Here is a 13,807-nt window from a genome sequence, read left to right as displayed (position 1 = left end):
GAAATATGCCTCCGGGAGGAGCGAGTAGAGGGGCGGGGAGCAAGGCCCGCCCGCGCCCCGCGGCCAGGCGGGAAGTGTTGCCAACTCGCACATATTTTTGCTACATGTTCTTGTATAATCTAATATATACTGTAACGTTCTGGACTGTACTGTTCGGTATATATAGGAGAAGAGGGCGAGAGGAGTTAGTCCCAGTCATAGTAAGCTAGTGGTCAGTGAAGAGTCAAAAGTGAATTGTACAACTAAGGAAGAATATTAAACTACAGAAGCTGTGCAAGGTGTTTCCATATCTCCCTCCCACGGAGTCTCCTGACGGCGACACGGAACCCAAGTAACACGTCCGGCATAACAATAGGTTTTCTTCGTGTGTTGGTGCTACTTGTTTCTTGTGTTTACATGTTAGTTTATAATTAGACTAAGTTCTAAGTGTTATGAGCGACAATTTAGTCTTGTATGGCTGAATCCTGTCCCTTGATCCTTAGTTCATCATCAGAATCTCTAAACAAATATATTTACCTTAAGTAATAGTGTTAAAGTCACGCTACCCATATTATTTGGCAGATGATAATCCTGTGTGCGATAACGGTGCCTTATTAGACTTGGTAAATGAACTACTAATTTTACTCTCTGCTTTAAGTGATCAACAATTAATTCTACTTTGAGGTATAATTAACCAACATTATTAAGGAGTGCCCATGCCAGGCACGACATTAAGAATAGTTTTCTGTTGACCAGCAGACTTACTATAGTCAAACCATTTCCAATAGTCTGTTGAGGCAGTGGCTTCTGCAGGTCCTTTCCTCCCTTCTGCTTTGCCACACAGTTCCAGTTACCTATTTCCTCCGTTTCCTGTACCGTCTTTCACAAACTGGTCACCTGTCATGAACCACTACTGGATTTACATTTCTCAGCCCTGAGCATCTCTTTGTGGCTCCACTTATCACCCACTGTGCACAGGGCAGAGTTAGTAGCCATTTCTCTTCCACACCAACTACCTTCCTGTATAGATGATTTCTCAGTAATTACTTATTTGTTGTGCTGTATCAGCTGTTACGTGCTACATCAAGCTGTAATACTCAAACTGCAGGTTAATCCAATAAAAAAAAGTCAATGACTAAGTCATGTGTTATTATTCCCAAGCTCCATTGGCAATGGCGAGTACACATTATATAACTGAAGCATATTACACATTCATTGAACACAATTAAAACTAACTACCCTAATCAAATTAAATGTAACCTAACCTGATCTGACCTAATTAAACTAAATATAAGGTAACCTAACATAACCTGGCCTTAATGCCTGCTCCCAAAATGAAATAAATGGGAATAAATATGATATTAATTTGAAAAATATATCTGAGGAACAAAAGAGGAAAATGACAAGAATTGAACTATGAAACAAGAATTGTTGGCTTCAAGATGACCTCAACTGACTAAGAATGACAAGATCTACGCAATGTGACAGGTCAGAATTGAGTCTTGAAAACGATTTCTGATGATTAAGAATGACATGATCTACTGAATGACAACAATTGTCTGCTTTGAAAATGACCTCAGCTGAAATAATATTGCATGCATTTAACCTTTTTACATCCCTCTCCAACATCCTATTCCATTCAGTCACAACTGTTACCATAATCCCCGTTTCTCTCTTATATACATACATCACTCAAGTAGCATGTGCTCAATCATATCGTCACCCCTCTTTCACACCTACATGAATGTCACACCTTGGGACTAACACCTTGCCACCATCTGGAAGAGGATGTCCTCCCCCTCCCCGGCACAACCACACTGCACTCAACCCTCCCACCACTATCATTCCAACCTCCCACTGATGTGTTAGATCCCTGAACCCCTACCTACTGTTCTTTACAATGTGTTTATAATGTGTACATTTTTAGCTTAGCGGCTGGTAAGACCAAATACACTATATTATTACTATTAACACACACACACTTGACCAATAAGCCCAGGCCACAACAGCCAGCCCAGCACAGTCACCAAAAAGATCAGACCTTTCACAGGACCCACCAACCACATGAAGCCTGGGGTGGAAAGTGAATAACAGATCATGCCGTCACAGTCACCATTTGTTCCAACAGATGAATATTTTCTGTTCTCTGTGCTACACACAGCCCTGTAACACCACCACAACAAACACTTGCACTCACACACACAGCAGAACTGAATCAGCACAGCACCTCAGGAGAAGTGGACCTTCATGTGCCTGACAATCTCACTCTTAGTCATGAAACGTTTCCCACAAACATCGCACTTGAACCCTTTATGACCAGAGTGTCTGAAGACGTGCCTGTCCAATATACTCTTCAGTTTGAACCTTTTCCCACAAACTTCACACTCATGACTTCTTGCATCAGTGTGTGTAACAAGGTGTAATTTGAGGTTACCCTTCTGACTGAAACATTTCCCACAAACTTCACACTCATGATTTCTTTCACCAGTGTGTGTAAGAGTGTGTAATTTGAGGTTACTCTTCCGACTGAAACATTTCCCACAAACTTCACACTCATGCTTTCTTTCACCAGTGTGTATAAGAGTGTGTAATTTGAGGGTACCCTTGTGACTGAAACATTTCCCACAAACTTCACACTCTTGATTTCTTTCACCAGTGTGTGTAAGAGTGTGTAATTTGAGGGTACCCTTCTGACTGAAACATTTTCCACAAACTTCACACTCATGATTTCTTTCACCAGTGTGTGTAAGAGTGTGTAATTTGAGGTTACCCTTGTGACTGAAACATTTTCCACAAACTTCACACTCATGATTTCTTTCACCAGTGTGTGTAAGAGTGTGTAATTTGAGGGTACTCTTCTGACTGAAACATTTTCCACAAACTTCACACTCATGATTTCTTTCACCAGTGTGTGTAAGAGTGTGTAATTTGAGGGTACCCTTCTGACTGAAACATTTCCCACAAACTTCACACTCATGATTTCTTTCACCAGTGTGTGTAAGGGTGTGTCTATTGAGTTTACTCTTCCGACTGAAACATTTTCCACAAACTTCACACTCATGCTTTCTTTCACCAGTGTGTGTAAGAGTGTGTAATTTGAGGGTACCCTTCTGACTGAAACATTTCCCACAAACTTCACACTCATGATTTCTTTCACCAGTGTGTGTAAGGGTGTGTGTGTTGAGGTGACCCTTCTGATTGAAACATTTCCCACAAACTTCACACTCATGGTTTCTTGCACCAGTGTGTGTAAGGGTGTGATGTTTGGGGCTACTCCTATTACTAAACCTTTTGCCACACTCCCGACTTTCATGAGGTCTTACACCAGAGTGTGTGGGTGTATTTGTTGAGGTCATCCTTCCCTGCATGTCTTTTCTCACACTCTTGGCTTTGGTCAGTAAACTTGCTCTCATTCTCAGATCTTCTCACACTTCTGAAATTCAAACTTCCCCCTTTGTGGATGAAGAGGCCAGCAGTTGTTGTTGGTGGTGGTTGTGTTGGTGGTGTTTTTTATCACTCCTGAACCTCACACCAGTAGCAGTCTGCTCCTGCTGATCCCAGCCACTCCAGCTGCTGTCCCGCCTTGCAGCCTCCACTGCAACACTACTCTGGATGTGAGGAGTTGGCTGGCCTTGAGGAACCTCAGAGATGCTGGAGAAGGCGGCGAGGTTGCTTCAAAACCACACTCAGTGACCAATTGAGCAGGCAAGGCGAGGGATGCACCAAGGAGTCCTGAAGTCAGCGGCAGCAGGGACGGAACAAGTACTGACCACAGCAACTGTCTCGATGCCTCACTTCAACACTAACACCAGTGGTGGACATTGGGACACAAAGTCATGTGCTGAAAAAAAAAAAAAGACTGGTAAGGAAACTGAAGTTGGTGGGAGGGATCAGGGCGGTGGTGGGTGCACCGAAGGCAAGCCACAGGCCACCGGGTCAGGCAAATAGTGCGTGTACTGATAATAAACTAATGCAATAATATATTCATTGATAAATATGTCTTTTGAACTAACCTAAATAAATCTGAAGCGATATTCGTAACAATACTAAGACAGAACTACACGTAAATGGACAATATCCAGCGACCAAAGCTGCAAGCTTGATAGTTTTGAGGTCTGTTAACACATTAATCGCGTTTGGCAACTCAGCGCTCTTGCCTGCTCTGCAGAACTTTCACGGCGCCCACCACGCCAGTGTCCGTTGGACTTTTGCAGAGAGAGGAGTTATGTATCATTATGAGAGGATAGCCTGTAGTATAGTGTAAAAATCCACGGTACAAATATAAACCAAATCGCGGACCACTAATATTTTTTCCCTCTGCCGCGTATTGGTGCACCAATGTACCAGGTATGGGTTGGCGCATATATGTACCAGTTCGCGACGCACTGACGATATAGTCTTGTTCTGCTATTTGGTGTAGTTTTTATGATTATTATATGAGTTAGTGTCGATACAATATCTTACATTTTGATGAGCTGTACATAAAAAAACTATTAATAATGTTTTTTTACCCTCCTTTTCAACAGAAATGAACCCGACCGTCTTTTAAGGAGGGCGATCGGATACCTCATCTGGTGATTCAAATGATTCAGGTTTTTTGTCAATTCAGATGACCCAGATGATGAGCTCTCCGAGGAAAGTGACGAGTTAGAAACAGATGAAGAGCAGGATGGGGAACATTATTTTCTTCTCTGTTATGAGCAAAATTTTAATTTATCAGGAATTTTTTTTTTTTACGTTATTTGCGGAGTGGTATTTCCCTCTACAGTTCAGTAAAATACACTATAATAAATCAAACATTGGGATAATCTAATATTCCAAGTACTAGTAAGTAGTGATCTGGAGCATTATTTTTTTGTTATGAAAGCAAGATTTTCATGTATTAGGATTTTTTTTTTTTACGTTGTTTGACATGAGGGGCATTTGCCTCTACAGTTGATTACTATTACATAATGAAATGCTTATATTTGGAAGCAAAATGTCACCAAACTTTAAAAGTATTTTGGATGCCTTTACATAGCTATATATTTATTACCTTATCATTTTGAACTTATTACCTGGTACCATTGCAACACATCTGCAGTCATAATAAATACAAATTTACCCACAAATTGTTTATATACTCATGTTTGTAAAAGTTTATAGAAAGGGCTATTCGGGCCACAGATGTACCAATATGCAACAAGTGAAACATCTGCTCAGCACACTGGCGGCCCAGTAAGTGAACAAGGTATAAACAATCATATGTGAACATTTCATGACAATCAAATGAATACAAATGGCAAGACACATGAAATGGAAAAAAAAATCTCAAGGAGCCAAAATCTTGAAAATTTGTTTTTTACACTTCAAAAATTTTTAAAAAATCGACAAAACGTCTGACAGTCTTTTGTAAGGTATCAATATAATCTACAACTAAACGGCAATTTTTCTCATTTTGTACATTTTTTTTAAATGTAAAAAGAAAACGGGAGAGAAAGTGGAGGAAATTATTAGTGAAAATGAATTTCAATTTTTTTTTAAGCCAGAACAAAAAATGAAAAAAATTAAAAAATGAGAAATGTAGATCTATACACAAAGTTTCTATGGTATTTTTTTTTCAACTAAAGTCTGTGAAACAAAAATAAGATTTTATGCTTTGTTTGAGTCTCCTCTACACATTCACCCAAATTTCACAAAATTCACAGAATGTCATACACTTACACCAACAAACAACATACTAAAATTTCAAAGCCATAGGACATACTGTGTGCCCAGGAGGGACCCCCCCGGGCGCCCTCCTTAACCCGAGAACATGGGCAGACCCTTTTTTAGGCTTTCACGAGTCGTGGCTGTGGTACGGTGGACCCTAAAAAGGGCTCACCATAAAACGCCTAATTCGAGCTAATTGTAGGCGGTGGTGGCATAGCGCAACCCTACGGTCTACGGCCTACGGGTTAATAAGGCCGTGAGGCCGCTGATTGGGTGAGCGCCGGCGATGACGTCATTGGACTCCCAGCGAATCACAAGCGTGTTTTCAGAGCTCAGCCAATCGTAAGGCTTCATCTGTGGCTTTAAAATGACCCGTTCTCTCTTTCTGTTTCCTTTCTTTTTCCAAGGTACGTATTTTGAGATAACAAGGGAGTAAAGGAGGAAAAAAAGTGAGCTCCGGGGGGCAGCATGACCCAATTATAATGGCACCACTATAAACAGTTGCCTGCGCCATGACAGGCTCGGGGCCGACCATTAGGCTCAGATGGATAGTTTACCAGCGCCATAAGCCACATAAAAAAAAAAAAAAACTCCTGCGGGGTGAGCCCAGCCCCGCACCTTACCACACACTCTCAACACCTCTCACCTCCTCTACCACTACCCCATAGGCCAGTTTCACGTGGAAAACTATGCGTTGATCACCGCCATTGGTAACGATCAAAACAAATAAAGTGAAAGCGGCCCTAGGAGTAGGGCACAGTGTTGGGGCGGTGGACTCCCAAGTCGCCCAAAGTGAACATCACCTACACTGCAACAAGACAAGACCCATAACTTAAAATACAGTTAGTTCCGTATTGGAGAGTAAGATGTTGGTATTTTCCTGAGGTCAGGGTGGCAACCCTACACACGCGTGGCCCGTCCACACCCTGGCCCTCCGCTCCTTCCTGTCCCAAGTGTACCCGTCCACACCCTGGCCCTCCCCTCCTTCCTGTCCCAAGTGTACCCGTCCACACCCTGGCCCTCCCCTCCTTCCTGTCCCAAGTGTACCCGTCCACACCCTGGCTCTCCCCTCATTCATGTCCCAAGTGTACCCGTCCACACCCTGGCCCTCCACTCCTTCCTGTCCCAAGTGTACCCATCCACACCCTGGCCCTCCCCTCCTTCCTGTCCCAAGTACAGCCCGTCCACACCCTGGCCCTCCGCTCCTTCCTGTCCCAAGTGTAGCCCGTCCACACCCTGGCCCTCCCCTCCTTCCTGTCCCAATTACAGCCCGTCCACACCCTGGCCCTCCCCTCCTTCCTGTCCCAAGTGTACCCGTCCACACCCTGGCCCTCCCCTCCTTCCTGTCCCAGGTGTAGCCGTCCACACCCTGGCCCTCCGCTCCTTCCTGTCCCAATTACAGCCCGTCCACACCCTGGCCCTCCCCTCCTTCCTGTCCCAATTACAGCCCGTCCACACCCTGGCCCTCCACGCGCCTTCCTGTCCCAAGTACAGCCCGTCCACACCCTGGCCCTCCCCTCGCCTCCTTCCTGTCCCAAGTGTAGCCCGTCCACACCCTGGCCCTCAAGCCCCTCCTTCCTGTCCCAAGTGTAGCCCATCCACACCCTGGCCCTCCCCTCCTTCCTGTCCCAAGTGTAGCCCGTCCACACCCTGGCCCTCCCCTCCTTCCTGTCCCAAGTGTAGCCCATCGACACCCTGGCCCTCCCCTCCTTCCTGGGTAAAATTCTAGTGTTTGCCCATACTCCCCCCTCCCCCCCATACAAGCCTGAGGACCTGGTGGGAATGCAGGGTTTCGGGTGGGGGACACGAAGTCCGTCACATTCGCGTATTTTTTAGTGGGAGGGAGGGAGGGGATAAAAACTCCTTAGATCTAGGGAAGTTCCCTAAATTTAGGGAATTTTTCCACCCACCACCACTAAAATAAGCGTTTGCGATGAATTTAGTGTTTCCCATATGAAAACCACGCACTCAGTGGATCCCCAAGCTTGTTATGGGAGAGAAGCGTAGTGAACCCACCAAACAATGCTCACCTCACCATCTGGCGTGGCACCGGCGGCCATCTGTGCTCACATAAACCGCCTCCACCACACTCATGCCCTCTCACTAGTAGGTTGTCACCTCATCGCAAGGTTTCTGTCCTCCAAGTAGAGTCCGTGGCACCAAACACAGTGTATCTTCATTGTTTATCGCTGACACAAGTAAAACCACCGGCTAGCCGGGATCCATCCAACACCGCGCCTTTAACACTACTGCGGCTTGTGCAGGAAGTGCAGGCTCTCGAACCTCTTGCCCGAGCTGTTCGAACACGTGAATCCTTACTGACCGGATTTTGAATCTGCTTCACGGGCTCATATTCCCAGTATACAAGGTGATTGTGGATATTGACTCCGCGCCTCCAGAATACGATAATACGCCTCCATATATCATAGTAAAAAAAAAAGTACTTAAAAGTAAAGAAGCCGAATTAATCCCCTTCCCCCAATGATCTTCGGGGACCTGCGTGAACTCGGGGTATTTTTGTGGGGGATCATATTTAAACTACTCCAACCGAACTTTATGACCTGCTAACGACCCCCCTGCTAACCAGGGGGGGGCTGTGCCCCCCCAGGGCTCCCCCCTCTTAAAGATGCGTGTTCTAAAAAAAAAAATAACCACGCGTGGTGGACCTAGTCTCACATGCGTGGACTAATGGCTAACTAAGCGTACCATCAGTAATAGTATTAGGTAAAGGTGCGTGTTCTAAAAAAAAAATAACCATGCGTGGTGGACCTGGTCTCACCTAGCGTATCATTGCTAACCAGATCGTTGGCAACGCTGCTCATATTGCAATGGCGTCGCCATGTAAACACATCGTCCGTATGTATAATATGCCCTTAAGTACAATATGGAGGCGTAATATCGTATTTTCGAGGTGGAGTGATTTTCAATAATTACCTTGCGTGGTTTCCGTACGTTGTTTAAAAAAACCTGGAATGTATGAAATTTCCCTACATCTAAGTAATTGTAAGGAATTTCCCTACATCTAGGGTATTTTTCAACCCCTCATAACTCAAAAAATATGCATTTGCGACGCATTTCATGTTTACCACCGCATTCCCCGAAGTCTCAATGGCCCCCTAGCCAATTTTGGTTGCGAGGGGTGAGTATGGGCAAACACTAGAATAATACCTCCTTCCTGTCCCAAGTGTAGCCCATCCACACCCTGGCCCTCCCCTCCTTCCTGTCCCAAGTGTAGCCCATCCACACCCTGGCCCTCCCCTCCTTCCTGTCCCAAGTGTAGCCCGTCCACACCCTGGCCCTCCCCTCATTCCTGTCCCAAGTGTAGCCCATCCACACCCTGGCCCTCCCCTCCTTCCTGTCCCAAGTGTAGCCCGTCCACACCCTGGCCCTACCCTCCTTCCTGTCCCAAGTGTAGCCCGTCCACACCCTGGCCCTCCCCTCCTTCCTGTCCCAAGTGTAGCCCATCCACACCCTGTCCCTCCCCTCCTTCCTGTCCCAAGTGTAGCCCGTCCACACCCTGGCCCTCCCCTCCTTCCTGTCCCAAGTGTAGCCCGTCCACACCTTCCTGTCCCAAGTGTAGCCCGTCCACACCCTGGCCCTCCCCTCCTTCCTGTCCCAAGTACAGCCCGTCCACACCCTGGCCCTCCCCTCCTTCCTGTCCCAAGTGTAGCCCGTCCACACCCTGGCCCTCCCCTCCTTCCTGTCCCAAGTGTAGCCCGTCCACACCCTGGCCCTCCCCTCCTTCCTGTCCCAAGTGTAGCCCGTCCACACCCTGGCCCTCCCCTCCTTCCTGTCCCAAGTGTAGCCCGTCCACACCCTGGCCCTCCACCACCCGCACACTCACCCTGGGGGCCTGCACGCCGAGGGGCTCCTCCTCCTCCACGAGAAACACTGCCAGGGCACTTCAGGGCACGCGGCGGACCTCGACCTTGATCTTGATGTCACAGGGGACTTGTTTGCTTCCTCCTCCTCTTCTTCTTCTCCTTCCTTTATAGCTTCTTGGCTCCTTCTTGATTGTTTCACTTTTCTGTCTCCCTATATTCAGACTTTCCGATTTTATCCTTTCCGATTGACCTATTTTCCCATTTCTTTATTTTATTTCCCTGTTTTCTTCTTTTCCCTTCTCCTCTTGTTTATCTGCAACAATAAACTATCAATCAATCAAATCTCCTCTTTGCACATCTTCTTAGGTCCTTCTTGATTCTTTATTTTTTCTGTGTACCTAGATTCAGGAGTCTCGTCTACACGGCCGCGCTGTGTAGACGTGCGTTGTCCTGTGCTCCGTCCGTGGATGCCCTGCCTTCCACGGATTAAACGGTGTCTAGAGGACATGGCTACCGACCATCCCTACTCGGCGGCTTCCGGGCAGTGTCCTGCCCCTGAGGAACGGCGCCTGTGGTCTGAGGAGACTGAAGAGATGGCCGACTCTGCCGAACTTGACCCTCGCCTTTGTTCGGAGGACCACGTGGCCAGCGCTAGCAAGCGGCTCAAGCCGGATAATCCTGGCTGCCTCTCCCCCCCTGCCTCTCCTGTTAAAGCTGCCACCGCACCCATGGAGGGTGTGCAGTCTGGTAGCTCTGAAACTGTCCTGGTCGACGGTGATCGAGGTGCCCCTGGAGGACACGCACCCAGCCGCGGCCCCGCGCCAACCCACCCGCCGCCGCCTAGACTTCCCCGCCGAGGCCGGGCTGACACCAGCCCAGCAATACACGTGGTTTGCATCTCTACTGAAGCAGCACGGTGAGTTGGAGCCGCTCTTCAAGGAGGGTAGGCTCCGATCTTATCTCACGGTCAGGGACGACGTCGCCTTCTACAAGCGGCTCCTCACTGAGGGGTTCCTCGACGTCGTTTTGGTCGAAAATGCAGCGGAGCGGCAGCACACTGTCATCATCCACAATGTGCCGCTCTACATGAATGCCAACCTCATTGAGACCCCAGACAACTTTCTGTGGATAAAGCGCAGGTATGCGGGCACGGCCCCTCGCCCGCAGCTTCTTGGAGCGGTGGTTGGCCACGTCCCGACAGAGGTGCACCTCCTCGGGGTGGGTCGTAAGGCTGTGGAGCCCTACACGGCGGAGCCCGACATCTGTCGCCACTGTTGCCGGTGGGGCCATCAGGAGTGGCGCTGCAGATCGGCCCCTCGGTGCCGGTATTGTGCGGGCACGCACAAATCAGCTCTGTGCCTCCAGAAGATCCAGGCGGGCACACCCGTCCCCCGTAAGTGCTGCAACTGTGGTGGTGAGCATAACGCCCACTACCACTCCTGCCCGATGAAGCCTAAACCATCTCGGGTCGCGGCGCCTGACCACCACCCTCAGCAAGGCCGCCCTAGGGTTGTGTTCCGCCCTGCTCCTCTCCCTCAGTCTTCGGCCTGGGCCCGGGGGGCTCCCACAACGTCCGAGTTTCCGCCCCTGCCGGGCTCGTCCGCCCCTGCTGCCCCAGCCTCACCCACTGCCACCCCTGTGCCTCGCCAGGCTCCTGCTCCGGCACCCCAGCCACAGCCTACCGTCCCCCCTGTGCCGGCTGCCAGTCCCCCCGCTGTCGATGGGTCGACCCCTGTCCTCCATCAGATCCTCGCTGCAGTCACCCAGCTGCAGGAGACGCTAGCTGCAACGATCTCCAGGGTGGCGGCCTTGGAGCAGCGAGTCTCCACGCCCCCGCCTGTGCGTGAGCTTTCCTCCATCCCGGCCCCTGCTCCAGCTTCAGCCCCGGCCCCGTGCCCTGCCCTGCTGTCTGCTGGTGAGGCCATGGACGCCGATAGTGGGGACAGTGTGGCTCCCCCTGCGGGCCAGATGCAGAACACCCCTGCAACCCCACCGGCTGTGGTGACTGCAGCTGCCGAGGGAACGGCCGAACCTCGCCATGGCCAGACGGGTCCTTCACCTTCACCTGCTGATCCTCCACTGCAGTGGGAGGCCACACTCCAGGTGCTGCTGGCGCAGTTTGCTTCCCTGACTCAGCAGGTGGCTGAGCTCCATCATCGGATCACCCCACTCCTTGACCGGCAACCACCCCCTCCTGACCAGTGAGTGTGTCCGCCTCTTAACTTGGAATGTCAACGGGCTACATGCCCGCTTCACTGACCTTCACTCCTATGCCATCACTCATAGGCCAGATATCGTTGCTCTTCAGGAGGTTGGGCCACGGGTGTCGGACCTGAGGGGGTATGATTTATATGTCTTAGATGGCGCAGCAGGCAGTACCCAGGGGATGGCTACGTATGTCAGACAGGGGACGGCGATAGTTTTTGAGGACATGGGTATTAATGAGGGCATTGAATATATCACTGTTTCTTTACTCCATATGGGTGAAACCCTATTTTTTGTTAACACGTATGTTCATGCGGGGGCTTTAAATCTTGCTAACTTTCCTGATTATGTTCATGAGGAGCCGACTGTTCTTGTGGGGGATCTTAACTCACGCCACCGAGATCTTGGTAGTCACCGCACCAATAATGTCAATGGTGTCCGCTGGAAGGCCTTCCTTGATGCCTCCGAGACGGCTGTCCTCACGGGGGATAATGTGCCCACACATGTTCAGGGGGGCAGGTTAGACTATGTCACTCTTTTTAACATGCCAGCTTTTACTGCCCAGACCCTTATTTCCAGGTGTTTGCTGAGTGACCACTTTGCCCTGGAGACGACCATCCCGATCCAGCCTGCCCCTGCTGTGTCCCGGAAGCGGTTGGCTGTCCCTGCTGCCCGGATGCCGCGCCTCGTTGCCGAAGTCGGGGCGTGGTACCATACTGTGAAGGGATCCTTTACCGACGCCGCCTCGCTGTACCACGGCCTGCTGGACACCGTCGAGAGTTTTGTTGCAGCTGGCAGGGCCCCTCCAAGGCCCGCCAAGCGCCGCCTGCAGACCTACGCCTCGGACCCGGCTGTCTCCAACTGTCAGCGGACCCTTGCCTCGTACCAGCGGCGCTGGCAGCAGGACCCCGCCGATCGGGCTGCCCGCGATGCCATGATCGCTGTGGCGCGCCACCTCACTGAACTCAGACAAGAGGCCCGGTCACGACACTGGGTCGCCTTCCTTGCCAGCGTGCGCAAGACCCGCTCCCTGCGGGAGGTTTGGCACCATGTCAACAGGGTGAGAGGGAGGACCAAACGGCTGGTGAGTGACCCTGACCCTGTGGGCCGGGCCCAGGACCTGATGCGCCAGTGGCAGAGGGCCTCCTCCCTTGGTGGTCTCCCTGCACAACACCAGGCCGAACTTGCCCGCCACAGGGAGCGGCGGATGGCCCTCGTTCAGCACCACGTCACACTTCTGGATGACACATGTGTCCCCATTACCCACGATGAACTCCTTCTTGCCGTCAAACATGGCAAGTCGACAGCCCCGGGCCACGACGGGTTGACTTACGACATTCTTAATGCCTTACTCGTTGTGCAAGGCGACAACCCCCTGCTTGACCTGTTCAACATGTCGTTTGCCGCAGGTTGCCTCCCCCCTCCGTGGAAAGCTGCATTGATCGTTCCCATCCCCAAGGGTGATGGCACCTTTCGCCCTATCTCCCTGACGAGCTGTGTGTGTAAACTGTTAGAGCGGGTGATCTTGAACAGACTTCTCTATAAGCTGGGGGACCGGCTCTCCCCAAACTTACATGGGTTTATGAAGGGCCGTTCCACAAGTGACTGTTTTCTTAAGTGCCTTAGTAATCCAGACGTAAATTGTCGCGCTTTTGTGGACTTAAAAGGGGCCTTTGATAGGGCCAACAAGGATGTCATAATGGAGGAACTCACTCTGCAGGGTGTCCGTGGAAGACTCTTAAGCTGGATCAGGGACTATTTGTATGGTAGGAGGGCGCAAGTGGTCTTCCAGGGTGCTACCTCCACGGAGGAAGTGTTTGAGCTGGGCACACCGCAAGGGGGTGTCCTCAGCCCCATGCTTTTTAACATTTTAATGGACAAAATTGCTCGGTGGCCCTTTCCGGGCAATACTCAGGTCATTATCTATGCAGATGACATCCTTGTGCAATGCAGCAGTCCTGCTCTTCTCAGTTTAGCTTTGGAGCAGCTGTCAGCGCTGTGTGAACCAATGGGCCTTGTCATCAATGAACTAAGACGAAATTTCAAGCCAGTGGGAGGAGAGTTTCTCATCTGCCCAGCATTAATGGCACTCCTTTAGCTAGAGTTCC

The 13,807-nt window shown here is 49.9% G+C and overlaps 2 protein-coding genes and 1 long non-coding RNA gene across 3 annotated transcripts in view; 2 read left to right on the top strand and 1 right to left on the bottom strand.

Moving 5' to 3' along the window:
• Window positions 1-9,910, bottom strand: part of LOC126987403 (gastrula zinc finger protein xLCGF3.1-like) — a 71,552-nt gene extending 61,642 nt beyond the window's left edge. Inside the window, exons 1-2 of the mRNA XM_050844382.1 lie at window positions 9,515-9,910; window positions 3,505-3,820 (exon numbers count right to left, since the gene is read on the bottom strand). The gene's annotated coding sequence lies outside the window, so the exon portion shown is untranslated. The remainder of the gene's footprint in view (window positions 1-3,504; window positions 3,821-9,514) is intronic.
• On the top strand, window positions 1,380-3,491 carry LOC126987411 (uncharacterized). Its single transcript, XR_007740890.1, has 2 exons — window positions 1,380-2,492; window positions 3,081-3,491. It is a non-coding gene; the product is annotated as an uncharacterized LOC126987411 (long non-coding RNA).
• On the top strand, window positions 8,297-13,807 carry LOC126987455 (uncharacterized). Its single transcript, XM_050844421.1, has 3 exons — window positions 8,297-8,302; window positions 9,996-11,695; window positions 12,279-13,807. The coding sequence occupies exons 1-3, from the start codon at window positions 8,297-8,299 to the stop codon at window positions 13,795-13,797; spliced, it is 3,225 nt and encodes a 1,074-aa protein (XP_050700378.1). The 3' UTR covers window positions 13,798-13,807.

This window comes from Eriocheir sinensis, chromosome 64, assembly GCF_024679095.1.
Source record: "Eriocheir sinensis breed Jianghai 21 chromosome 64, ASM2467909v1, whole genome shotgun sequence".
Classification (NCBI taxonomy): Eukaryota; Metazoa; Arthropoda; class Malacostraca; order Decapoda; family Varunidae; genus Eriocheir; species Eriocheir sinensis.
This window is presented reverse-complemented; position numbering and strand designations above follow the sequence as displayed.